This window comes from Miniopterus schreibersii (assembly GCF_964146895.1).
Source record: "Miniopterus schreibersii genome assembly, chromosome: 9".
Lineage (NCBI taxonomy): Eukaryota > Metazoa > Chordata > Mammalia > Chiroptera > Miniopteridae > Miniopterus > Miniopterus schreibersii.
This window is the reverse complement of record NC_138118.1, coordinates 58,960,953-58,986,239: the sequence shown is the minus strand read 5'-3', so window position 1 is coordinate 58,986,239 and position 25,287 is coordinate 58,960,953. Positions and strand designations below refer to the sequence as shown.

General features: G+C 40.3%; 1 protein-coding gene across 1 annotated transcript in view; it reads left to right on the top strand.

Annotated features, from left to right (window-relative positions):
• Positions 1-25,287, top strand: part of CDK6 (cyclin dependent kinase 6) — a 202,160-nt gene that overhangs the window by 140,389 nt on the left and 36,484 nt on the right. The window contains exon 5 of the mRNA XM_081147862.1: positions 6,639-6,748. Coding sequence (XP_081003988.1) covers positions 6,639-6,748 — 110 coding nt within the window. The remainder of the gene's footprint in view (positions 1-6,638; positions 6,749-25,287) is intronic.

The following is a 25,287-nucleotide window of genomic DNA, read 5'->3' as shown; positions in this document are numbered from 1 at the left end:
GGGAGGAGCACAGGGTGGAAGTCAGACAGTCCTGATGAGAACCCTGCCCTTTCACATCTCGGCTCAGTGACTCTGGCCAAATTACTCAGCCTCTCTGAAACTTCATTTTCTCGGCTATAAAATGTGCTTGCTGATGGCACAGGACTGGTCTTGCACCTCTGAAATTGTCGTGCAGACCCTCTTTTCCTTCCAGCTTTCTACCTCCTGCACTGCCACGTTTTTGGGTCCACTGTCCTTTTAAAGCTTGATGTCTGTGTGCCCTGGAAGACAGTTTTGTATGCACATATGATTATTATATTTACACCCACACATGACCCATTAATAAAATTAGGATGTATTTCACACAGTTGCAAAACTTATTTATTCACTTAACAGTATATCCTAGACATCTTTGTACAAGAGCAGGAATGAGCAGAATATATAACTTGCTCATCTTTTTGATGGCTGAATAATATTCCCCTGTTGGAAATTGTTGTGAAGTAAGCATCCTTGTGAATACCTCTTTGTGGACTAGTATGAATATTTCTGTAGGATAAATTTCCACAAGTGGAACTCTGGGTCAGGGACATGGACACTGTTAATTTTATTCGTAATGCCAGATTGTCCTCTGAAAAGGTTGTGCCCATTTGCAATTTAAAAGTCTTCCCATACCGTAGACAATCCTGAGTGGTGTCGTTCTCTTCATTTCTGCCAATCAGGCCCTTCATTGTGATGGCTTGTCCTGTCTTCCTTCTTTTTTTGTTTTTTTGTTTTGTTAATCATCACCCGAGGATATTTTTTCCATTAATTTTTTTTTTTTAATTTTAGAGAGAGTGAAAGGGAGGGATGAGAGGGAGGGGGGGAGAGAGAGTGAGAAAGAGAGAAATATTGATGTGAGACACATCCATTGGATGCCTCCCGCACGCACCCCCACTGGAGGGCCGGGGATCGAACCTGCAACCTAGATATGTGTCCTTGACCAAAAATCAAACCCACAGCTCTTCAGTGTGCAGGCCAACACTCTGACCACTGAGCCACACCTGCCAGGGCCTGTCTTCCTTCTTTTTAATGAGATTGAGTATCTTTTTAAAAAAAATTTTTTTAATCCTCACTGGAGGATATTTTTCCCATTGCTTTTAAGAGAGAGTAGAAGGAAGAGAGAGAGAAGAACATCAGTGTGACAGAGACACATCAGTTGGTTGTCCCCTGCACGCTCCCTGACCAGAGCCAGGGATGGAGCCTGCAGCTGAGCTACATGCCCTTGGCCGGAATCAAGCCTGACTCCCTTCAGTCTGCAGGCCGACACTCTAACCATCGAGTCCAACTGGCCAGGGCGAGATTGAATATCTTTGATAGTTTTTTCTTCTTGTAAATTATCTTTCACATTTTTATCTACTTTTCTGTAGTATTTTATGGATATAATTTGTTTTAGATGTTTTTTTCCAGTTTGTCATTTATCCTTTCTTCATAGTGTTTCCTGAAGAGGGTTTGTTTTAAATAGCTGGATCTATAAATCTTTTTACCTCAGGCCTCTAGGTTTCCCATCATGCTAAAATAGGCATCCACATCCCAAGCTCCTCTTCTGTTTCCTCCCAGTACATTTTTCTAGCTCTGCTTAGGTCTTTCATCTGTATACAGTTTCTTTTTGTAGATCAGGGGTGAGAAACTTTCAGCCCAGCCATACAAGGCCCGAGAAATCCTTTGGTTTGGCCCCGCCAAGGCAACCACTGGTAGGACTCAAAATTCAATAAACCTAGGAGCTTTTTTTATAACTAGTTTTTAAGTTGATAATTTTGTATGGCCCTCGAATGATGTTATAAATACCCAAATGGCCCTTGGCAGAAAAAAGGTTCCCCACCCGTTATAGATTCTCATAGATGGTGTAAGGTAGAGATCAAACTTACTTTCTTCCAAGTGGTCTTACTTTGATCTGTTCAAGTACATTTTCTCTCTCACTAAGAGGAAATACAGCCACCTATAAAAACTTTAAACCCCATTAATATATCAGTCTCTTTCTGGACTTCACTTTTTTTAATCTGTTAGCACCACCATTTTATTTGCTGTACCTTAGAGTATATTTTGGCAACAGAGAGCAAATGCCCCTCATCCTCGTTTCTCAAACTATTAAGTATTATTCAGCCAGAGGTACGTTATTTTCAAAACTAAATTCCTCAACACAGTCATTGGATTGTTTTAAATTTGTTTGTGTTAATATAGGAGTGACTATTATCTTTATAATATAGCTTTTCCCCTTCTTAGTCATGGTCTGTCTTCCTATTTAGTTGTTTGTTCGTTTTTATGTTCTTTAACAATAATATATTGTTTTATTTATGTCTATAGCACTTTCTTAAAATTCCTCAGTGTTTTACATTTTTGTTACTATATGGATGGGATCTTTTTCTCATATTTTGTAACTGACTCACTAGGATTTGTGTATTTGTTTTATATTATATGTCTACCATCATCTAAATTCTTCTTATAATAAGATTTTTCTTGTTATAAATTTTATTTACCAAAAACATAGGCCGATGTGTATAAGGCAGAAACCCTTAGAAACACCAGGAGATTCTGGGGGAAGGAAAACAAAAACTCAAATTGTCTATTCGAGTTTGACAAATAAAGTACAGGAAAATATAAGTAAGGCTCTTGTTAGTAAAGAACTTTATACTTAAAAGAGAATACTCCCCTTATACCAAGTTTGTGCATAGTTACAAAGAAAACAATAATAAACTCTACCAAGTGGAAATTGTAAAGGTTATGTTCTCTGTGATGCAATAAAATTAGAAATCCAGCAATTAAAAGACAACCATAAATAATGATGAATTTTGTGGAAATTTTATGACCATATGGAAATTGTAAAACACTTTTCTAAATAATTCATTCTTCAAATTAGTTTACTCTTGTTTTAAAAGAAAATTACATATTATTTAAAGATTTTAAAAGTCTTCAAATTACATATTATTCAAAGATTAACAAAAATGAAAAAGTTTATTTAAAGATTAACAAAAATGAGAAAAGTAGAAGTCAATAAATTATAAAAATAAAATAATAATCCTCCCAAAATGGAAATAAATCCATGTCAGTTTTTTTAAATAAATTACATAGCTAAACTGACAAACCTGACTGATATAAAGCAAAAACAAATATATGCAACATTAAGAAGGAGAAAAATCAGATTTTCTCAGAAAACCAAGGAAATAGATGATATTAAAATAATTATAAGAAATATGTACAAAATTAAGCCAGTACATTTTTTAATCTAAATTAAATATTTTCATAGGGAAATTTGTTAGTAGTAGCAAAGTTTGATTCAAAAAGAAGTTGAAACTAATTGCCAAGAAGACATTCGCGAGATTGTTGAAGACACAATACTAAGAAAGATCCAGACCCAGATGATTTTACCAGTGAGTCCCTTTAAGGGACTGATTATTCTTATGCTGTTTATAATATTTGAGAATATAGAAAAGATGGAAAGCTTGCATATCCCTAATATCAAAACATGAAAAACTAACACACACACAAAAACTGGATCAGTCTCACTTAGGAATATGTTAATATTCTATATAAATATTAGCAAATAAAATACAAGAGACTATTAAAAGAATAATAGACCATGATTAGGAATGATCTACTCTAAGAAGGCAAGGATGGTACAATATTAGGAAATCTATTAATGTAATGAATATATTACTAATAGAATAAAAGAGAATGTCATATGGTCATTATTAATAAACATTTTTTCAGACACTGGATTTATTATCCATTTTGAGTAGTAACTATATTTTAAAAGGAATGGAAGTGCCCTGGCCAGTGTGGCTCAGTTGGTTGGAGTGTTGTCCTGTGCACTGAAGGGTCTCGAGTTTGCTCCCCAGTCGGGGCACATACAAGAGGCACCAGATCGATGTTTCCCTCTCTCTTTCTCTAAGAAAAAAATAAATAAAAGGAATTGAGGGGAACTTCCTAAACATATCAATATTGTTCTTACTTTAAACTGTCTAAACATTCTTTTGATGACTGTAATACGTATCACTGATTAAAGTTCTGAGATGAAGATGGTCCTACTAAAGTAATTTGGGATGGGTAATAATCAGAAATCACAGCCTCTTTAGAACAGCCTAAAGTAATGCTCTGTTCAGATTAAACTTTTCATCTCATATGACGCTAGACTTTATTTCAAATTGAAGTTAGAAGATAAATGTGTGACCTCACAGTGTCTGTGTATGCCTGTAAGCCACTCAAGTGGAACTTTATGGACAGTTTGCACCTGCACTTTTGTTTACAGTATATCAGAGAAGTAGGGAAGTAAGCGTTCCTCCAGCTAAAAATATTAGTAAAGCAGAAATCAATTACAACTGAAAACCAGCACTCAGAATTGGACACTGTACTTAGCAAAAATAGTAAGTACCTTCTTTTTTGGTAATGACTGGTAATTGAATTTTGCCCACTTATCTTGTAGAAATGCTCGCCTTGAAATCATTAATTTGATATTTGTTAAACCCCAGTTGTAGTGTGCACAGTGTTGTGGTGGACGTTTACAGAGATAACAGTGGATAAAATTGGATGCATAGCCTCTAGAAAGAACCATATTTTTTATGAACTATGTTACAAGGAATGATTTTCAGGTGGCACTGGTTTCAGGGAGGTAATGGCATCAAAGCTGGGCTTTGCAGTCTAAGTAGAATGTCAGCGTGTCAAGAGGAGAAAGAAGAGCTTTCCATCCTAGGAGAACAGTGTCAACAAAAGGCTGGAGGCATGAGCTGAAAGATATGTGTGTGTAATTGATTGGTGCTCAACCCTAGCCAAGAGTTAGGGTTACCTAATGAATTTTTTTTTAAAAAAAGAAAGAAAGAAAAGAACTCCAGGAGCCCCACCCATGGAGACCTAATTCAGTGAAGGCAAAATAAGGCCCAGGCATGGTATGTTTTCCTAAAAGTCCCATGGATGATTCTGATATGAGTCAGGGTTGAGAGCCAGTGATGTGGTCTTGTAGGTGACTCAACTGTAAGGAAGATAAATGTACTGTGGAAGATCATGCTGCAAAGATATGTTAGAGCCAGATAATAACTGAGTAACATTGTTTTGGTATGGTGGGTTTGTTTTCTTTTTTAATTTTTATTACATCACCACCATCTCTTCATAAGATATCAATACCAGATATCCCTTAAACAAAACTTGACCCCCTTGCATGAATTCAAAGCAAAACATTAAATGAGATGAAAAGGAGGAACCAGTCAAGAATCTTGTTAGATAATGTAATATTATTACCCCAAAACTTAGAACAACCACCATTTTATTATCACTCACAATTCTGTGCATTGACTGGACTCAACTGGGTAGTTCTTGCACTCCAAGTGATGTTGGCAGGGGGCCACGATCATCTGGAGAACAAAGTGGGCTTGAACGTCAAGATAGTTCGCTCTTGGCTTTTAGTTGAGATCTCAGTTGAAACTGTTGACTGGAACATCTTTGTGGGCTTCTCACTGTGTGACAGATGTGTTCCAAGAGGAAGCATCTCAAGAGCAAGCATTCAAAAAGGTTCAGGCCACTAGAATTCTTGTGACCTAGCTTTGGTAGTCTCAGATTTCACTTCTACCATCTAAGGCCAACTCAGATTCAATGGAAGGTGAATTAGACTCCATCCCTTGATGGGAGGAGCAGTATGTGCATACAAGAAGAGAAGGAAATTGAGGGCAGCCAGTTTAGAGACTTACTACTGCCATCTTAATATGCCAAGTCCTCTACCATCAAAATACATGAAGCCAGAATATCGGGAGATTTAGATAGACAAAACAGTAAAGAAGGGTAAAAGGAATATGAATAATGTAAAAAGCTTATGTAATAGATATATGTATTGAATTTCTTATCTGACAATAAGGAATACACCTTCAGTTCAGGCATCCATAAAATATCTGCTCCATCTTCTCCCCCCAAAAGAAGCACTTGAACCCTTATATACTCTTACACATCTGGAGCCTTAATGATACATTTTCCTCACCTCTAACCTGGCAGAAATAATTACAGTTGTGTTTCGTCTATTATTATACAGTGCTCTGTGTTAAGTGGTTCTTCCCATTTTGGAATCCCTTCCTCTGGATGACTTTTTTTCTACATGGTATATACAATTGGGTTACACATGTCTCTTAAGATTTTCATTTTTTCAATTGTTTTCTGAAAAGATCAACATTGAAGGAGGCTTGATTTTAATTCCCCACAGTCTCATGATAAGAGTAGTTTTGACTTATCCTGGGTGCTCTGTAGATTTCAGTCACTATCCAGCAGCCACTGGAATCATCTTCTCATTTCCCAATAATGCTGACCTGGGAATTGAGCTGCAGTCGTTGCCAATCTGTGCTTTACATGTATTGATTTTGTAAGCCCCTTAAGAAAAATGTAATCATTTTAAGACTTTTTTTTTTAAGCCTTTGCTTTGCTTTCTGAAACACAGATATGTTACCCTCCTACTAAGACACAGAGTCTGAGTGTCACCCAGGTTGTGGTGGTGATGTCATTTCCTGGCCTGTCAGCGATGAGTCCTCGTTACCTGATGCTTCTATCTCAGTATCCCCATCTGATCTTTTCTGACCGAGTCTTGGGATTAAACCGCCCGGGATGCAAACAGCCGTGTTCCTCAGTAACGCTCGGGTCCTTTGCCGTTGCAGGTCGTCACACTGTGGTACCGAGCTCCCGAAGTCCTGCTGCAGTCCAGCTACGCCACCCCCGTGGACCTCTGGAGTGTCGGCTGCATATTTGCAGAAATGTTTCGTAGAAAGTAAGAAATACCTTTGTTTCACTCTGTCTTCCTTGGAAAGAAGCTTTCTGGGTCTTCGGTCATGGACATGGCAGCACAGTATTTCTGTTTTGAGCAGGGTCACAGCATCCAGACCCACCTGCTTCAGGCTACGGCGTCCAGGCCAGCCCCGAAACTGCCAGCCAGTCCTTACAGTGTCCTTTGGTCTGACTGTAACTTTCAGCTCTTAGGAACTCTGTTTGGAAAGGAACACTCCACCATTCTTGCAATTTATTTTGTCTTTGTTGGTGATGATAGGACATAGTGAACATGAAGCATATTGTGGTATTTTTTAGTGAGGAAATAGCCTCAAGGTGGACTTTGTCCACAAGAGGAGGACAAGGGCTGTTAAGAACATGGACATTTTGATGGTGAAATACTTGAAAAAAGCAATGTTTAGACTGAAAAGGAACAGGCAAGGAAGATGTCAGTGCAATTTCAGAATGCTGTCACATGGAGGAGAGATTGGGTATATTCAGGTAGAGTGAACAGAACTAGGACCAAAGATATTAAAATTACAGAAATAAAGATTTTTGTTCAGAAGGGGGGTAAAAATCTAATCATCAGACAGTTATCTGAAGAAGAGGTTGGGGTTCATGAAAATAATGCGTTCTCATTAGGTGTCCAAGAAGAGACTGGACCACCACACTGAGGTTTTTTCAGCGGCATTCACAGAGTGGGTGAGTGGGCTAGATGACCTCAGGGTTCCTCTGACTTGGAGAGTCTGATCTGTTTGATTGTCAGGTCATAAGATATAGCCAAACAATATAATGAAGATCTGCCAGGAAAATAATCCATACCTGGGTACTAAATTCAGCCTGATCAAAATTAAACAGAGAACCTAATTGTAATCTAATCTCCCCTTGTTTTCTATTTTTACTTACATGGGAAAATGTGAGTTGGCAAGCTGAGTGTATTCCCATTGGACATGTTACGTTCAAAACGAAGATACATGATTGCTTGCGAGGAGAAGTGGTCAGCCATTGCTTGTTTGTTTGTTTGTTTGTTTGTTTGAGCCAAGTTAAGTTTTGTGCATATAATAAATTTTGGGACTTATTTCTAGAACTCGGCAGATTTTTCTGTAGCTCACAAGAGGGGATCATGGCAAGGAGATCAAAGTACACAGATGTTTAATGCAGGCCTACTGTGTGCCAAGTACAAGACCAAACCTCTTACATTGTTTTAGTTTTTTGATTCCTCACAATAAGAGATAAGCGGGGTGTTATGGTAAATTGATTTGTCTAATGTCAAGCAACTAAAACAAATTAACGGGTATGATTCCAAAGGAACTCTCGTGAACTCTAATCCAATGTTGTTTTTTACCAAGAAGGGAAGAAAAAAAGTAATATTGAATTCAGCTGCAGTGTTTGCCAAACAGGCTACATACAGGCATACTTCATTTTATTGGCCTTCACAGATGTTGCTTTTTGTATACAAATTGAAGGCAAGACCCTCCAACCAGCAAAAAGATTATGACTCGCTCTCCTGGCAATACTCGGATTATTGCAGTGGTCTGGAACTCAACCCACAATGTCTCTGCGGTTTGCCTTTAAGTGGTTTTGGAAGCGTGGTCCTTGGACCAACAGTATCAGCATTACTGGGGGACCTGGTTGGAAACACAGATTCTGAGGCCCACCCCAGACTGACTGGATTAGAAGCTTTTGGGCTAGGGCCCTGCAACCTGGGTGTTAACAAGCCCTCCACTCTTGGTGCTAAGAACCACCGTGGATCACCAGGAATGGGCATTCTTTAAATGTTCAGTGCTCAGATTCTCCCTTGAAATTCTGATTCATGACCAGGCTGAGGCCAAGCATTCTTGTTTTTAAAAGTGCCTCATGTAATACTTTTCATCAGACAAGTGTGGAAAACACTTGTTGGGTTAAAAGCTTATGGTGAAAACAAGGAATCATTTACTGTCCATATTGCAGGGCATGAGTTAGGACTGTCATTCAAGTTAACCCCAGGAACAGCTTGGTGTAGCTGCGAATTGATTAGAGAAATGTTTATTGGAATTATATTTATATGCCTGAATTGTCCTCATATGTAAAGATTGAGTCGTTCTTTTGTTATGGCAGAAATGTGATTAGTTTTTTTTCAGTAGTACAAGACTTGAACACCACCCATAATTGATAACAAAACCAATATTTTTCTGAAAAATGTGAAAGATAAAACTTAAGGTATATAGTGTTAAATGTTCACTAGTGAGCTGTATTTGTAAGTATAGGTAGTCACCCCCTATGGAAAAATTGCAACCCAGATTTTTGTTTTACAGTATTAAAACATTTTCCCAGTGAAGTGGTAGTCTGATTGGTAATCTGGTTCCCAGGCTAGCTTGCAGAATCCTATATAACCTGGAACATATATGAAAATTATTTGTACTAATTCATCAAGACCTATTTTCTGTTTATTACATTTTTTCCCATGGGAAAATTTATTATATATTCCAATCCAAAATGAGAGGATTGTCTCTTCACCCTAGCATTGGGCCTGGGGAGGGGAACTCAGTGTTGGAGACTCAGAGAAAGGTTCCTTTGATGAGAGTAGCAACAGTCTGCTTCAGTTTTCTGGGAAATTGAGAATATAGGGTAGAGACACATTGGACCTTCAAATTGCACAAAAGAAAGCCTTGCGGAGAGGTAGTAAACTGAGAAATAATTGCCTCTAAGGGAAAACAACATCAGAATCCAGGCCCATGTGCCTTTAAAGCTGAAGGGGAATGAATCAGGGCCTACCACACACCCTTCCTGGGGAGGATGCCTTGTCTCCTAGATAGTTCCTGCCAGTTTGGCTGTGGCCTTGAATATGGCCATGGGACCTGACCCTTGTTCCTGCTTAGTTCACGTTTGGCATTTCCTATGATAACACTGATATCTGAATGTGCATGCTTCTCACTTATGCCAGGTGTGTTCTGGGGTCCTTCTCTCATCTTTACCTGGTTCTGACTTGACTCTTGATTCGGGGTTGACCCACCTGTTGCAGTGACCAGCTGAAAAATCATAAGCCATAGATTCTGAAAGCAGACTCCCTGAATTTTGTCATCTCTTTTAACACTTTCATGGTTTTTGCCATATTATGACAACTATACTTACTTAATTTTTTATTACTCGAAATCAATTTACTTTTTTATTTAGCTTCATCTAAACAAAAATACACAAAATTACAGATTTGATGAGCCAGTTATTTGTCTAATGGACACTAAAATATATATAGTATAACCATTAACATTATTAAGAAATTTAGTCCAGCCCTGGCTGGTGTAGCTCAGAGGTTAGAGCGTCAGCCTGCACACCAAAGGATTGCGGGTTTGATTCCCTGTCAAGGTCACATACCTGGGTTTCAGCTTTAATCCCCGGCCCTGGTCAGGGCACATTTGGGAAGCAACTAATCAATGTGTCTCTCTCACATTGATGTTTCTCCTTCTCTCTCTCTCTCTTTTTCTCCCTCCCTCCCTTCCACTCTCTCTAAAAATCAGTGGAAAAAATATCCTCCGGTGAGGATTAACCAAAAAAAGAAGTTTAGTTCACATTCAGTTCCTGAAATCATTTCATACCATCAGTGGTACATATCACTTGTTGAAAATCCTGTTTTTCATTTAGTCTACAAATAACTTAGTGAGTGGTTACTATATGCAAGGCCCTTCTCCAGAGGATTAACTTAAATCCTAGTGGGGAAGAGAGGCATTGCATGCAAACTAGTTAATTAACCAGAGCTGGGGTAAAAGCTCTGCAGAACTGGAGGGTTCTATTAATGGGTATAATGAGAAGACTGGAGGGGAAAAGAGATTTCTCAGTGGAAACCTAGAAGCCAGGATTAACCTTCCTTCAAGGTCACATCCTAGTTGTTTATATAAAGTCCCTGAGGAATAAGCATTTATGCATCAGCAGGGTTCATCATCCTCCATAACCTAGGGAGAAAAAAAGAAGCTAAGGGTGTAACATCAGTCTGTCATGTGACAGACCCAGGGTCGGGCCCTTCTCTTGCATTATCTCATTAAACCCACATTCTGAGGACGAACTAGAGCCTTCCCCCAGGACAATACAGAATGTGTCTGTGGGCACGCAGCTCCTAAATGACTGAACCACATTTGAACCCAGGCCTGCCTGACTCTAACCTTTGATTTTTCCACTCTTTCCATATTTCTGCCCTTGCTGTTGTTTTACCTACCAGGCCATATTTTTTTTTTTCTGGAATGTTCTGTATGTTATTAATAGCTTTGATTTCTAGTCTCTTACACAGCAAAGGTTGACCAGTTCTCTATGATATCAAGGGGTGCATGCCTTCTGTTATAAAATGGAATACCTAGGAAATATGAACTCAATAAAAAGAGTCTTAGGACAGATGGTTGACAAAGAACCAAAGAGTTTAAATGCCATCTGTCACTATAATCTGGATTTAATAATTGCCCACAGTGACACACAGTAGCATTCTACAAAATGGAGAAGAGCTGGATTTTTTATCTTTCTCCTTTAGTTCTTTGTTCATGGATAATCCAGCTTTACCCCACATTTGACTTATATTTTAATACTAAAAAATGTTGCTACAAATTTGATCAGTAGACAACTAGCCAGCCTTTAGGATGGGATATGGTGGGATTGGATGGAGTGGGATGGATGGATAGACAGATGGGTGAGATAGATTGATTTTTTTTTTTTTTAACTTCATGGCAAATTAACTTCACAGTTGTTAACTCTACAGGTATCCATTGGTTACCTTGCAATCCTGGTCAGAACTGTTGTCTGTGGTTTGAAAGCTATGGGGTTTTCCAGATTACAGCAAAGTCTTAAAAAGAAAATGCACATTTAAAAAATAAAACATGCTGCTAATTCTTTGAACGTGGAGATTGTGGTAAACAGATAGTAATTCTTAGAAGTTCTGAGTTGCCAGCTCTACTGATCCCTAGCTAAGAAATGCCAAATGCCACCAGGAAGAATATAATAAATACAGTCACTGTTAGAAAGAAAGAAACAAGACTTCACGGTTATATTACCCCATGTATGGTGGCCAGTCTAGGCTTGTCGTCATTGGTTTCTATGAATTAAAACACCCAGTAGTTGAGAAACTAACAGTAAAGCTGTCCTTTGTGGCTGAGTGGTCTGTGAGCAAATGTCTTTAAAATGTCACCAAGTGCCTTGCCAAATTTCTCATTGGTTACGGTGCTACTGTTTCCCCATATTTGAGTGTCCTCCTTAATGACCTAAACTAAATAAGGACCTAAACCGGCTAACCCAAACACCAGTGCACCAGAAAGCAAGGCCTAGTCTGTGAGAGGAAACCCATCGCCTCAGGTGAGGTCAGACATGTGTGTGGAAACCAGGCAGTCAGCTGGACTTTGCAATTTCTTATCTCTTCTTGGATATTTTTCTCGACCTTTTTTTTCCCTCTCTCTCTAAAGAACCAACCAAATGGGAAAAACTCCAAAGAAGCCTTTTCTTGAGTAAGGATATACCCAAGAACGGTACCCAGGAAAAGAACTGTTCTTGGCTGAAGAATGCATACAGGGAAAAGAACAAATGAGTGCCTTTTAATGTAATCAGCACTGATTTATTCTTCATGGGCATCTTACTTTAACGTGGATTTGAGAAATATGTTTGTTCTCATGACTTACACTGAGAAGCCACCTTTAGGCCTGGCATTTCCCTACTGAGGCAGGTCTGCCACCCTCTAGCTCCCCACCCTGTGTCTCTCCAGTCTGGCACCCTGGATCTGCCTGTTTCGTGGTCTTCTCCTTAAACTAGATTTTATCCTTTTAGTACTCTTCCTGCCGTTCTTCCATCATGTCCTTCCCTCAGACTTCCCAAGTCATTGCTTCCTTTTACTGACAGTTACTGTCCATGACTACTTCCCAAGGTCCTAGCCCTGTTCTGAGCAACCCTCTTGTCCCTTCTCTGGCTCTCAACTTGAACCCTTCCACCCTGCCTCTTGGAGTCCCTGTTCTGTGGCACAGGTTGCTCCCCTTCCCTTAACTTTTCCTGACAGTCACCTTCTTCAAGGTGACTAAAGCCAGCCTTTTCCCTCGATGCTCTATCCCCTGAGAAGAGAATTGGGATATCCTAATCCACCTAAGCCATCTGCTGCTTGGGGCCATTGCTCTGCCAAAGCCTCCCAACTTCTTTTGCCATCCTCTCCTACTCCCTCTCCCCAGTCTTAGAAACAGTGATTTTTTTTAAAGTATAGAACTATTAGGTTTGGGTTAGAAGCAGTGTTATTGAAAGTGCTTTACATATAGGAGGAGACAGCAGTTTGAGGGTCCTGATTGACTCAGCTTGTATTCTCCATGTCCCCGAGCCCATACTTAAGCATTCAGCGACCTTATGATGAACTCATGTCCTCTCTCACTTCTCAGGGGCACTGCCTCTCAGAGGTCATTATCATCTAAATGTTCCACCGATAAAAAGAAAGCTCTGCTTACAGGCAGAAGTAAGGGCAATGAGAGCACGCATCCTTGTTCAGCATCGCATCTGGGCCTTTGGTGGGCACATCTTCTGTCCTCCGGCTCCCCTCCCTTAGTCTCAGACCTGGTCCTGTACTGCGATTCCCTCCCTGTCCATCCCCCCAGTCCTTAAGCCCCAATCTATTCCCACACTCCCAAGCCAGCATTTAGCCTCATCTCCATTTCATTGAGATGAGTGAGTCTACCCAAAGTGAGCTCCTCTGTGCTCCCTCTTTCAACTAAAATACCTCTGTTTCTCCTCACCCTCTGTCTTCCCTCTCTCCTGTTTCTGAGAAGGATGCCTTCTCCCTCCTTCCCAGGCACATCTCTCAACCTGTGCTCTTGATCCTGCCCTGCGTCTCCTGATTTGCCTCTTCAGAATCTCCCCATGTAGTAGCTCTTATCTCTCCATCCTGGAAAGGACCTCACTCCTTCTGTGCCCTCAGTCTTTCTCCTTCCTTTCATGGCCAGACTTCTTTTTTTTTTTAAAATATGTCTTTATTGATTTCAGAGAGAGGAAAGGAGAAGGATAGAGAGATAGAAACATCAGTGATGAGAGAGTCATTGATCGGCTGCCTTCTGCACACCCCCGACTGGGGATCAAGCCCGCAACCCGGGCATGTGCCCTGACCGGGAATCAAACCCCAATCGCCTGGATCCTGGGTCAACACTCAACCGCTGAGCCACACCCAGCCAGGCAGCCAGACTTATTAAAAGAATAGTGTCTCTACATGCAGCCTCCACTTCTTCACCACTTGTTCATTCCTTAAATCCTTCCAGTGATACAAATAATGCCTAATATTTACTATGAGCTAAGCATGTATTCAGTGCCTTAAAATATATAATTCCATTTAAATCTCAGAATAACTTTATAGGGCACTGTTGTCCCCATTTTACAGGTGAGAAAACTGAGGCCTGGAGGGGTTCAGTAGGGCAGAGTACTATAGCCAATAAATGATGCATGGAGACTCTGAACTCAGGCTTATCTAACTGCACAGTCCTCCTGGCACTCAAGCTACTGTCATTCTCATCTCACACTTGGTGTCTTCAGCATTTGAGTCTCGTGGCCACTCATTCCCTGGCATCTTCCCTGCCCTTGCTGGGTGCCTCTGCCTCTATTCCTTTTCCAGCTCTTCTTCATCTCCCTTCTCCCAAACCTAGATGTTCCCAAAGACTTCTGTCTAGATAAGATGCAGATAACCCTCTGATGGGTTCCAGAGCCGCATTTCAGTTCCCTGATGGACTGACTCCCTACCAGTCATCTCACAGATGCCTTACTTTCATCAGACCCCTCAAATCAGCTCTTCCTGATGCCTCTCTTTTCCTGTTAATGGAACCCACATCTCCACAGTTACCTGTCTGGGTCCTTGAAGTCACCTCAGAGTCCTCCTCATCCTTCTCATATATCAAGTCCTGTGGATTCTGTCTCTACAGGGTCTCTCAGATCTTGCCCCTTTGTGTCACAACTTCCATCACTCTGACTTGGGCCTTCTTTAACACTCACCCAGCAGCCTGTTTTTCTGTTTCCTACCCATTCGTGGACTTAGGATAAATTAATCTTCCTATTGTCACCCCTTTACAAAAACTTGTGAAAACTAATGTAGGATCTTTGGCCCTTAAGACATTCTAAAGAAGCCCCCACTTTATTCTGGCCTTAGCATTTATAACTCTACAAAATGCTAGTGAAAGTGACCCACCTTATGGCCCTAAATTTTGCTTCAGTGTTTTCCTCCTTAGAACCACGCACTTCTCTTGCCCTGGATGCCCACCTGCCCTCTTTCATCTTCCAGAGCTAAACCAAGAAACTGCATCTTGAGGGGACAGACCTGCTGCACTCCCCCCCCCCCCAACCTCAGTGGTTCCTTGGTTTTCTGTACGTGTCTCCCAGCACTTTTCTCAGTCACGTTCTTCCTGGGCTCACATTTGTCCACTGCAGCTGCAATAATGCTGTGACATCCCCTGAATTAGTGGCAGTTGGGTGCCAGCCTACCAGTGTGTTTATCATCACTGGCAGATCTTCCCCAATCTGTCCTCTTTTAAAAATGCCTGCACCTGGGAGCCTCCCAGTGTCTGTGACCCATCAATCCACATGCCACTTTCAGAAACAGGAATTGCTGAGGGAAGGATCAAGTTAGGAGACCTAGATGCCAGTTAGCTTTTTTTTTTTTTTTTTTTTTTTTAATTACCACAAAGTGAAATAGTCTGGTTGGAAAAATGTCAAATAGTACAGAAGTATAAAAAGTGAATATTGTCTTTACCATTCTCCCATCCACAATCCACTTCCCAAAGATTACCCCCTGGATATACTTCCAGATCCTCTTAATTGTAAATTCAAAGGTTTGTGTTTTTATAAGTACATGTATTCATACGCATACACGCACATCTGTAAGTTTCTCCCACAGAGATGGGCTTATACTCTGCACCATTCTCTTCTACACAATGCCTTATTCACTTTATTATAATATATTATGTCAGTTCACAAGAAATCTAACTTATTTTTAAACTGCTGAATAATTGTCCACTCATTTATTCTATAATTTCCCATTTGATGGACATTTAGAGGTTGTTTGTTTGTGGTCTCATTACAACCAGTGTTGCAGTAAAATCCTTGTGCTTATTTGTGGAACATTTGTCCAAGTATTTCTGTATAGTGAATTCCAGAAGCGAAATTACAGGGTCAGATAACACGCATGTTTAAAATTCTGCTTAGCTAAACCAAATTGCCCTCCAAAAAGCTTCAAGTAAATTCTGTTTTTAGCTTAAGGTAGGAGACAGGATTGAGATTCCCAAAGATTAAGAAAGGTTGTCAAGAGTAAAACAAGAGAAGGACTCTTGTGTAAGCCTTGGCTAGGCTAGCCCTTTACCCCTATTTAAAAATAATATCAAGAGGAAAATGTAAATGAATATGGTAATTTTATAAAAGTTGTTGTTAAGCTTGATTTGAAGTATCTTTCAACTGTAAAATTCATTGTGGGTTTCCTTTTTATCAGTTGTGTAGCAATAGGGACCGAATCAACCTCATTTTGTCAGTTAAAAAAAATTATCTTAAGATAAAGTTCCAAGCAGTTTTTCAGACCAGTTTTTTTCCAGTGCACAGACCATGTGAAGATCACTCTGCAGAGTTCCAGAGTTCCTCGGCTTGGCCAATAACATACATTGAGTTCTGATCTTCCTTCCAGGCAGGATGTGGAGCATGTGTCTTCTCTTCCTTCTAAGTCTTTTTTCTTTTTGCTTATTGATTTGAGAGAGAAACATCTGTCATTCCACTTATTTATGCATTCATTGGTTGATTCTTGTATGTGTTCTGACCGGGGATTGAACCTGCAGCCTTGGCGTATCCAGTGATGCTCTAACCAACTGAGCTACCCAGCCAGGGCCCTTCTAAATCTTCGTCACCAAACTTCATGCATCTTTACTTCAGATTTTTCCTTCTGGGTCTACTTATTGGACTAACTCTGGAAGCCCTTACATTAGCCCCTAGCTCTAAATAGGGAAAGAATCAGACTAACAGTCTCAGTTCTACCTGGGTCTTTCTGGTCCCATTTGTCAACCATTGATTTGGATTAAAAAAATATTTAGTTTCGGGCAAGAAGCCACCATTTTTTATTATAAAACACTGGCAGAGAAAGTAGGTATTTTAGACACTGAAAGCCATTTCTCACCAGTCTAATCTTTAGTTGGTGGCAAACTTCCCGTCATTGTCTGTTGGCTCTCATGAGCAAGAGGCGCTTCCCAGCCCTACAAAATAATACCAGGCCCATATAAAATAATTTTAGCTGGAGCTGGGGCCTCCGACCTGAGGACAGTCTGGCCTTGGTAACTCCTTCAAAGCATGATGTTACATTATACTTGTTGCTTTGTAACATTCCTGCAAATTTACTAGACAAGACAATAAATATAGTGAGCAGTACAAGGTATTACAGATAAATGTAAATTTATGAGATTTTGTTGTATACCTAAGTAATTTTCCACAGAACCAGTCCTAAGGCGCTAAATTATAACAAATGGTAAAATATGACAGAAGATTCTGCTTGATCTTGCCCTCACATAGTAAGCTATAGCGACAAGCTGTCGGTAACTCCATGTGGCCCAGTGCTGTGGGGTGGCCTGTGTCCATCCGATACCCACGCTTCACTGTTTGGCACTGAGTCTCTGCCTCCCACCTGGCCTCCCATGGTAGCTGGGGGAGCTGTTGTCTGATAAGACCCAGTACTTGGCTTAACTGAGAGGAACTGGGCATTTTTCTTATGAAAATAAAAGGTATTACGCCGTTTTCTTTCTTTCCCTCCCTTTGCCTCTTTTCTTCCCCTTCCCTTCCTCCAAACTTCTCGTGTCTCTTTTACCCCTCTTGCCCTTTCTCTCCACTTTGCCTCATTCATTCCATCCCTTCACTTCCTGTCAGTTTAACCGTGGGATACACAGAGCCCTCCACGTGGCCTTCTGCATATGCCTTCTCTGATAATGCATGGTAGTACTGGGTTCCTGATTTATTGTTCCAGTTTTGCTGGCTATGTTCAATGTACAGGTATTAGAATTTCCTCAGAGATAGGCTTAAGAGTTGTTGGCTGCTTGGGGGGGAGGGTGCACGCGTGCATGTGCATACAACGCTCATGCACGTTCATAAAACCAAGAATATGGTAAATGTATTTCTGAATCTTATTCGTGTTCTCCTATAAGCATTTTGCGAAGTCTTAATATGAGAAAGGTCTGACAAACATGGGCTGTGTTTACTTGCAAACTGAAATATTCAAAATGGCAGGTTTCCAGTGGAAGCTGGATTTTACTATGAGCTGAATTGGATTCTACCAGCTCTTGTCTTATCACTGGCACAGTTAGAGTTTGCTGGACATTCTCGGTCCAGAACCTGGGAGAAGATCCAGAACTTTGGAAGTCAGGCATCAGGAGCCTGCCAAATTGTGCTATGTTGCCCAATCATTTCATTAGCAATAATTTGAAATCCTAATATATATTCAGAACTAATTTGCAAGCCAATTGCTATGTCTTTTTTGCTGGTCAGTCATATTGAATTCTGCAGGTATCAGCATGCTATAAAGTTAATTTCACAGGCACTTAGTTAGGTGCTATGTGGCCCCGATTTAAAATGGCAAAATTATTTGGAAGAATCCCCATTTTGCCAGAATTAGATTTAAAAACTCATTTGATGACTCAGGTTTGTTATGTGCACCTGGCAATAGTTAAATAGACCTTTTCCCTCCCTTATTCCCTTGTTTCAGAAACACAAGGTTGATTTCAGTTCAAAAAATGGGCAGCTGTTCCCAACACTTTCCTTATCAATATCTCCACAGTGTTGTTGACTCCCCTCTACAGTCAGAGTTATATCTCTTTCTCAGGTTGGAGTACAAATACCAGAAAAACGTGCAAAATCGGATCAAAAGTTTGGGAAGTGAGAAGAATGGGATATCGAATAGGTAGAGACAGACATGAGAGCAATATTAGATAAAACATGCTAAATGTTAAAATTGAAAGAGCTACTCAGAGAGCATTAAGTGACTACAAAATGAGTTCAAAGTAATGTCTATGCTGTGTCGACTACAAATTATCTAGGTAGACTGCCCATCTTAGAAGAACCAGAAAACAAACTAAAAGAATAAAATGTTTGTGACTTTTGAAAAAAAATGACTGAACAAGGCAAGTAACATTATCCAGAAGCCTAAAAACAGATACGAAACTCTGAAAATTATTAACTAACTAAAAAGTTAGAAGAAAAAATTTTTAAAATCAGTAGACTGACTCAGAAGAATGCTAGAAGACATGCTCTCTAAGACAGAAACAGGAGGCCACAAGAATTGAACATTCTGAAAGGAAAAAACAGAAAGTGGGATGGAAAGGGAGATGAATGAGATGTAGGATTGTAAGGAAGTCAAGTGCAGTGGCATAATTAAAATCTGATAGGAGGGAGTAAAAATTAGAATTAATACTGTAGGAAATGGAATCTGAATGCTAAGGAAAAAAACAAAATGGTGAGAAAATGACAAATATAAAGGGTAGGGAAAGCTGGCCTAAGAAACTGATCGTCTTAAAATGCAGTAATGAAAAACATAATGAAAGAAACATGTTCCTAAACTGAGATAAAACTCGAGTATGTGAATTAAAAGGCCTCACAATATTTGGGGGGAAGTCACTGGGGGAAAATGGTACTGGTGTTTGGTATTTGGGATGCTCAGGGCAGTGCATATAGCAAACTCAGGTCGGTTCAGCTGAAGAACTTGTTGGCTCACATAAACAGGGATTCCAGAAACATGGAATCCACTGCAAAGACTGACACAGGTTGGCTTAATCCAGAAGCTGCAGCTCCCTTTCTTTAAGATTCCATGTTCTGTGTCTTGGCATCCTCAAAGTCTGTCTTTCCTCATGGCAAAGTGATTATAGTGGTTCCAGGTTTCTCAGACAAGGACACTCAGACAAAGGACACATTCCTCTGTACCCGGGGTCCAAAGAGGAGTGCTGAATTCATCCTTGGGACTGCTTATGACATATGCCTACAGTTGAAGCAGGGACTGAGACCAGAGAAATGCAATTTGGTGATCAGATAGGTGGTAGACTGAAGAATACCAGGTTCTGTTACAAGGTGAAAGGAAATAATGGATACTGGGGGAGGCAACCCGTGGAATCCACTGCAAAGACTGACACAAAGCACGTGCTGCTACATGTTTGAATTGCATGGAGAAAGAAAAAGCCTACAAGGATCAAATAAATTTATTTGAAAGCGATACAAAAAAGAAGGAATACAGACTGACCTCAGACTTCCCTTTTTTAAACTAAACCCAGGGGAAAATAGAGAAATATCTATAGCTTTGTAAGGGAAAGACTGTAACCCAAAAACTTTGTTCTCAGGTGAGTTGTCCTAAATGTGTGAAGGCAACAGAAAGGTACAGATATGCCAGGATTCGGTTATTGTTGTTCTGTTTGTTAACTACCAATTTAATTGGACATACTCTGAGCTGACTGAGAGGGATATCAAAATTAGCACATCAAGAATGGTAGGCCGCAGTATGGAAGGACTGGTAGGATTCTCTGAGGGACTGTCCACAGATCCAACACCCAACTCTTCACAAAATGCTGAAGAGAAGTGTGACTTCAGCAGACCTCACCTGTTTGTACTGGCTGTACTAATGACCCTATAGGAATGTAGTTGGGTTAGTATCTTTTTTACCACAGCCTCTGGATGAAGCTTAAAGCAAATAATTTCATTATGAATTAATAGTCCTTATTATGAGAATAGCCCTATAATTGGGCTTCAGAAATTCCCCTGAAAAAGCTTCAGGCAGTGTGTGTACCATCAGATTTAGAAGTCTAATTAGATACGACGAAAATTATGTTTCATTTTAGCCCACCTATGGCTAGAAAGAAATGGTCTCTAATGATCTTTAAAAAAATAGGGAAGAGTAGGTCAAAGTGAAAAACGAAAGATGAAGTGGAAAGGGAGATGAGTGGGATCAGAAACAATTATAAAGACATAAGATGGAGTAGCCAGATGACAGTCCTTCTGAGGCACACAGGCAGAATGGACTCGTAGGACTGAGGAAGGGATGCGAAAAGCAAATTGGGTTAAACTTTCGGTGGTGATTTGTTCCTTCAGATATTATTATTTCTCGCATTTTCCCACTTTGCTTTAACACTGAATTTCTCTATTTAAAGATTATATTAATACCAAAAGTGAAATTAAACTGTTCAACATTAGTGAGATTGCTTAATAAATAATAGTGTACTGATACATTTGCGAGGAGTGTTGAAATAGGAACGTGTGTGTGCTATAGTATTCCTCCCTAGAAGTGAGTGCCAACTCCTGCTACTCATGCTATTGGATGTCTTAGTGTCACTCATATTACCACACCCCTTACCCATTGTTAGACATACTTCCATACCCATTGGTAAAAAAGCCACTGCCCAGAATACCTCAGCTCCCTAGATGCCCCTTCATCTCTCCCAAGATCTCCAGGGCCTCCTTGGGATCCAATTAAAGGGTTACCAGGTGATGTACCAAGAATTCTGCTCCTGCCCTTCCATGTTGGGGGGGAAAAAATTTTAATATTATCTCAGGCTATGGAGGTGCATGCCTAGGAATATATATTTGTAGTGCTTCCTTTAAGTCCCTTGACATCGTCCTGTGCTTCTCTGGCAGTCGTTTCTTCCAGCTACCATTTGAACAATTACTGATCTAGGGCAATTCATTATGCTTTTTAAAAAATATATCTTTATTGATTTCAGAGAGAGGAAGGGAGAGAGAGAATAAGAAATATCAATGATGAGAGAGTCATTGATCGGCTGCCCCCTGCACGCCCCCGACTAAGGATCGAGCCCGCAACCCGGGCATGTGCCCTGACCAGGAATCAAACTGCGACCTCCACGATCTCCTGCCTGGATCATAGGTCGATGCTCAACCACTGAGCCACACCATCCGGGCTCATTATGCTTTTTATATCAAAGACCTTCTACCAGTCCCTAACTGGCTGCTGATCTTTACAATGTTTCCTGGACCTAAATGCTTCTGGAAACAAGGTAAAATTTGGAATTTAACATTAAGCTATAAAATTTTTTCTTTGTTTTATTTTATTTTTATTTATTTATATGTATACTTTTGAGGCAGGTTTAGCATTATCGTTCACCACTCTTAGCCATCTTGGCACAGAAATGTTCACCAAAAGTTGTACCTAGAATGGACCTTAAATATGGCTAAACCCAAATCCCTGTAAGTTTCTTCTGTTATAATAGCAAAAGGGATTTTACAAATGTTATTAAGGTTATGAACCTTAAAATAGGGAGATTCTTCTAGATTATCTGGGTGGGCCTAACCTAATCACACAAGCCACTTAAAAAGGAGAGCTTTTGCTCAGCCAGGCAATCGTTGAGCATCCACCTAGGATCCAGGAGGTCACAGTTCGATTCCTGGTCAGGGCACATGCCGGGTTGCGGGCTCGATCCCCAGTTGGGGGCATGCAGGAGGCAGCCAATCAATGACTCTCTCATCATTGATGTTTCTGTCTCTCTCCCTCTCCCTTCCTCTCTCTGAAATCAATAAAGATAAATATTTTTTTTTTAAAAAAGGGAACTTTCTTAGGCTAGAGGCAGAAGAGGTGGGGCAGGAGGGGAGGTCAGAGAGATCCCAAATGTGAGAAGGATTCTGCCTTCTGTTGCTGCCTCTGAGATGTAGAGTCCACCTTAAGAACTGAAGAGAGTCCTCTAGGAGCTAAGGGTAGCCTCCAGCTTATAGCCAACAAGAAAACAGAGACCTCAGCATAACCACATGGAACTGAATTTGGCTAACAATATGAGTGAGGTAGGAATTGATTCATCCCCGGAACCTTCAGAATGAATCACAGCCCTACCACCACCTTGATTTCAGCTTTGTAAGACTCTAAGCGGAGAACCAGCTGAGCCAAGCCATACCTGCACTTTTATACACAGAACTGTGAGATGAATCATGGGTGTTGTCTAAGCCCCTAAATCTGTTACAGTGGCAATAGAAAATTAACACACCGACATATCAAATAAAGGCAACATGACCAAAACAACAACAACAAGAAGACACAGTGGAATTAACAGTAAACATTGCAGAACACACAATTCAGAGTAGCTGAGAATGTCGGTACCGTGAGGAGCACCAGGTCCAAAGGCCAAAGGATCCAGTCGGATCCTGCACTCAGCACTCGACTAAGAGTTTACAAAATGTTGGGTGTTTGGGGGGAATACACAAATATGTATGCACATGTATATCTGATTTTTGTGAGAAAAATATTTTGGAGAGGAGCTGTTTTAACCAAGTGGTCTTGTTCAGTGCTGTGATTAAAAGAGGGTGCGTATATTCGTCGTTTCTTGTTTGTTTACTTAAAGGTTAATGTTGTGTACAGTAACAAACTGGTTAAAAGAAGGAATTATGCGAAGAGAAGATTGTTTTGACAGTGGGTACATGCTGTCCCATTTCTATTTTATTTCTTTTGGTACGACTGTAAAACTTCGACAACTTTTCAAGATGTGTTAGCACAAGTTCTGGGTGTTATTTTATGTCCCTAAGTCCTGCAGGCTACTTACATAAAGCGTCAGCCCAGCTTGAAGCTACAGTGAATTGCTTTGTGATATGAATTACACTGATAATGGGGAAGTTTGCTAACATATGCTGTAGTTCCAGCAGCAGTAGAGCATAGGGATTGACACTCCGGAGCCAGACTGCCTGAGTTTTAATCCCAGCTTTTCCACTTACCAGCTAGGTAGCCCTGGACCAGTTACTTAACCTCCCTGTCCCTCAGTTTCCTTCTCTGTGATAGCAGATAATGAGAAACACTATCTCTATCATCCAAGGCTGTTCACTTGAAAATCTAGCCCAAGACAAAAGCAGTCAGTGCCTCTACTCACAACATGTGCAAAAACACAAGGTACCCGTGCAAAATTGTAACAGCAATCTCCTGCATCCTTTACATCACTATTACTTCCTCTAGGCCCATCATGTACATAGCAAGGTGGCCAGACCTGCAGTTGGATGCATATAACTTAATGCTTTTATGTCTGTCACAGAAAATAACGTCTACAGAGGCAGGGACATTTGCTTTGTTTACTTGGCTGTCCCAAGGGCATAGAACCGTATTTGGCACATAGTCTGCATTCAATAAATATTTGTTGAATGAGCAAATGAGCTTCCTATGTCCTTTTATTGGGATTCATAAGTATACTGTATTGGCTTTGCCGTACAGACGCAGCATTTATATCAGTGCCTTCAAGAGACTGCCCACGGTGTTTCTGGAGTCCTCTGCCTGAAACATTCCCCACCCACCCCCAGTCCACCTCCTGGCTACTCCATCTCATCCTTCAAGCACCATCTTAAATGTATTCCTCAAAGAGTCCTTCTCCAACCCAAAATAAAATCAGAAGCCGCTGGTATTCACTGCAGTAGCACCTTGTTCTTTTGTTGTTGTTGTTAATCGTCACCAGAGATATTTTTCCCATTACTTTTCAGAGAGAGTGGGAAGGGGGGGAGAAATCGACCGGTTGCCTCCTTCACTCTCCCCAACCTGGGGCGGCGAGCGATCCCGCAACTCAGGTATGTGCCCTGGACCGGGAATCGAACCCTCAACCCTTTGGTGTGCGGACTGATGCTGTAATCACTGAGCCACACCGCACCTTGTTCTCTTCCATCATGGCACTTACCACAGTTTGCAAATGCATATTTATTGCTATAGTGTTTTCTGTTTTAAAACTTGTTTGTCCTGTTACGTAGCTGTGAACCGTCTCTTCTGCTCACCACTATATACCTAATATCTAGCAGAGCTCAGCATAAGTGGGCACTGAGTAAATAAGTAATGAATGAATGAACACGTTGCGGCCTGTAGCTCAGAGCCTGTCATTCTGAGTAGCTTTGGCGTAAAATGGTCCAAATGCATTATTTGGCCCTTCCTCAAAACAGTTTTGCCACATTTCTCCCTATTGACACAATCTCAGAGGTTTTTCTTCAGTGCAGCTTAATTGTTTTTTATTTTATGATCCCAGAAAGACTTGCTATTAAATTTAGAGATGTTATATCAATTTTGATTAGCAAAATGATAGAAACATATTAAATACATACTGATTCTAGCATTAGTTCTTTAGATCACATAATGTGTACACTTATATATTCAACACGTATAATAGGAAATAAAACTTACTGAAACCAGGAACTCCTATGGTTTATCCAATATTCTTTGAAAAACCTACCAGTTGGTTAAGATTATTCTGGGTACTGGGGGAGATGGCAAAGAAATGAAAGACCATTTTTCACTTTTCACAATGGTCTGTGGCCAGACCTCAGGAGGTTATAACCTACAAGGCAAATGAGGAAAAACTGGACATGATGTGTTAGCAGGTAATAATTAGCAAGTGCTAAGCTATGTGGTACAGATTTAAATACTACGAGAGCTTAGAAAAATTCAATGTTACTCCAAACTAGACTAGAATAACAGAAAATCATGAAGTTAGTCCTGAGCTAGATTTTGGAGATATTTGATTGGATCTTTAACAAGAACTTCATTAGGCAAGCCATAGAAATAGCAGTGTATTCTTGGAAAAGCAATACCTGGCTGGAGTGGAAGGAATAAATTGGGAA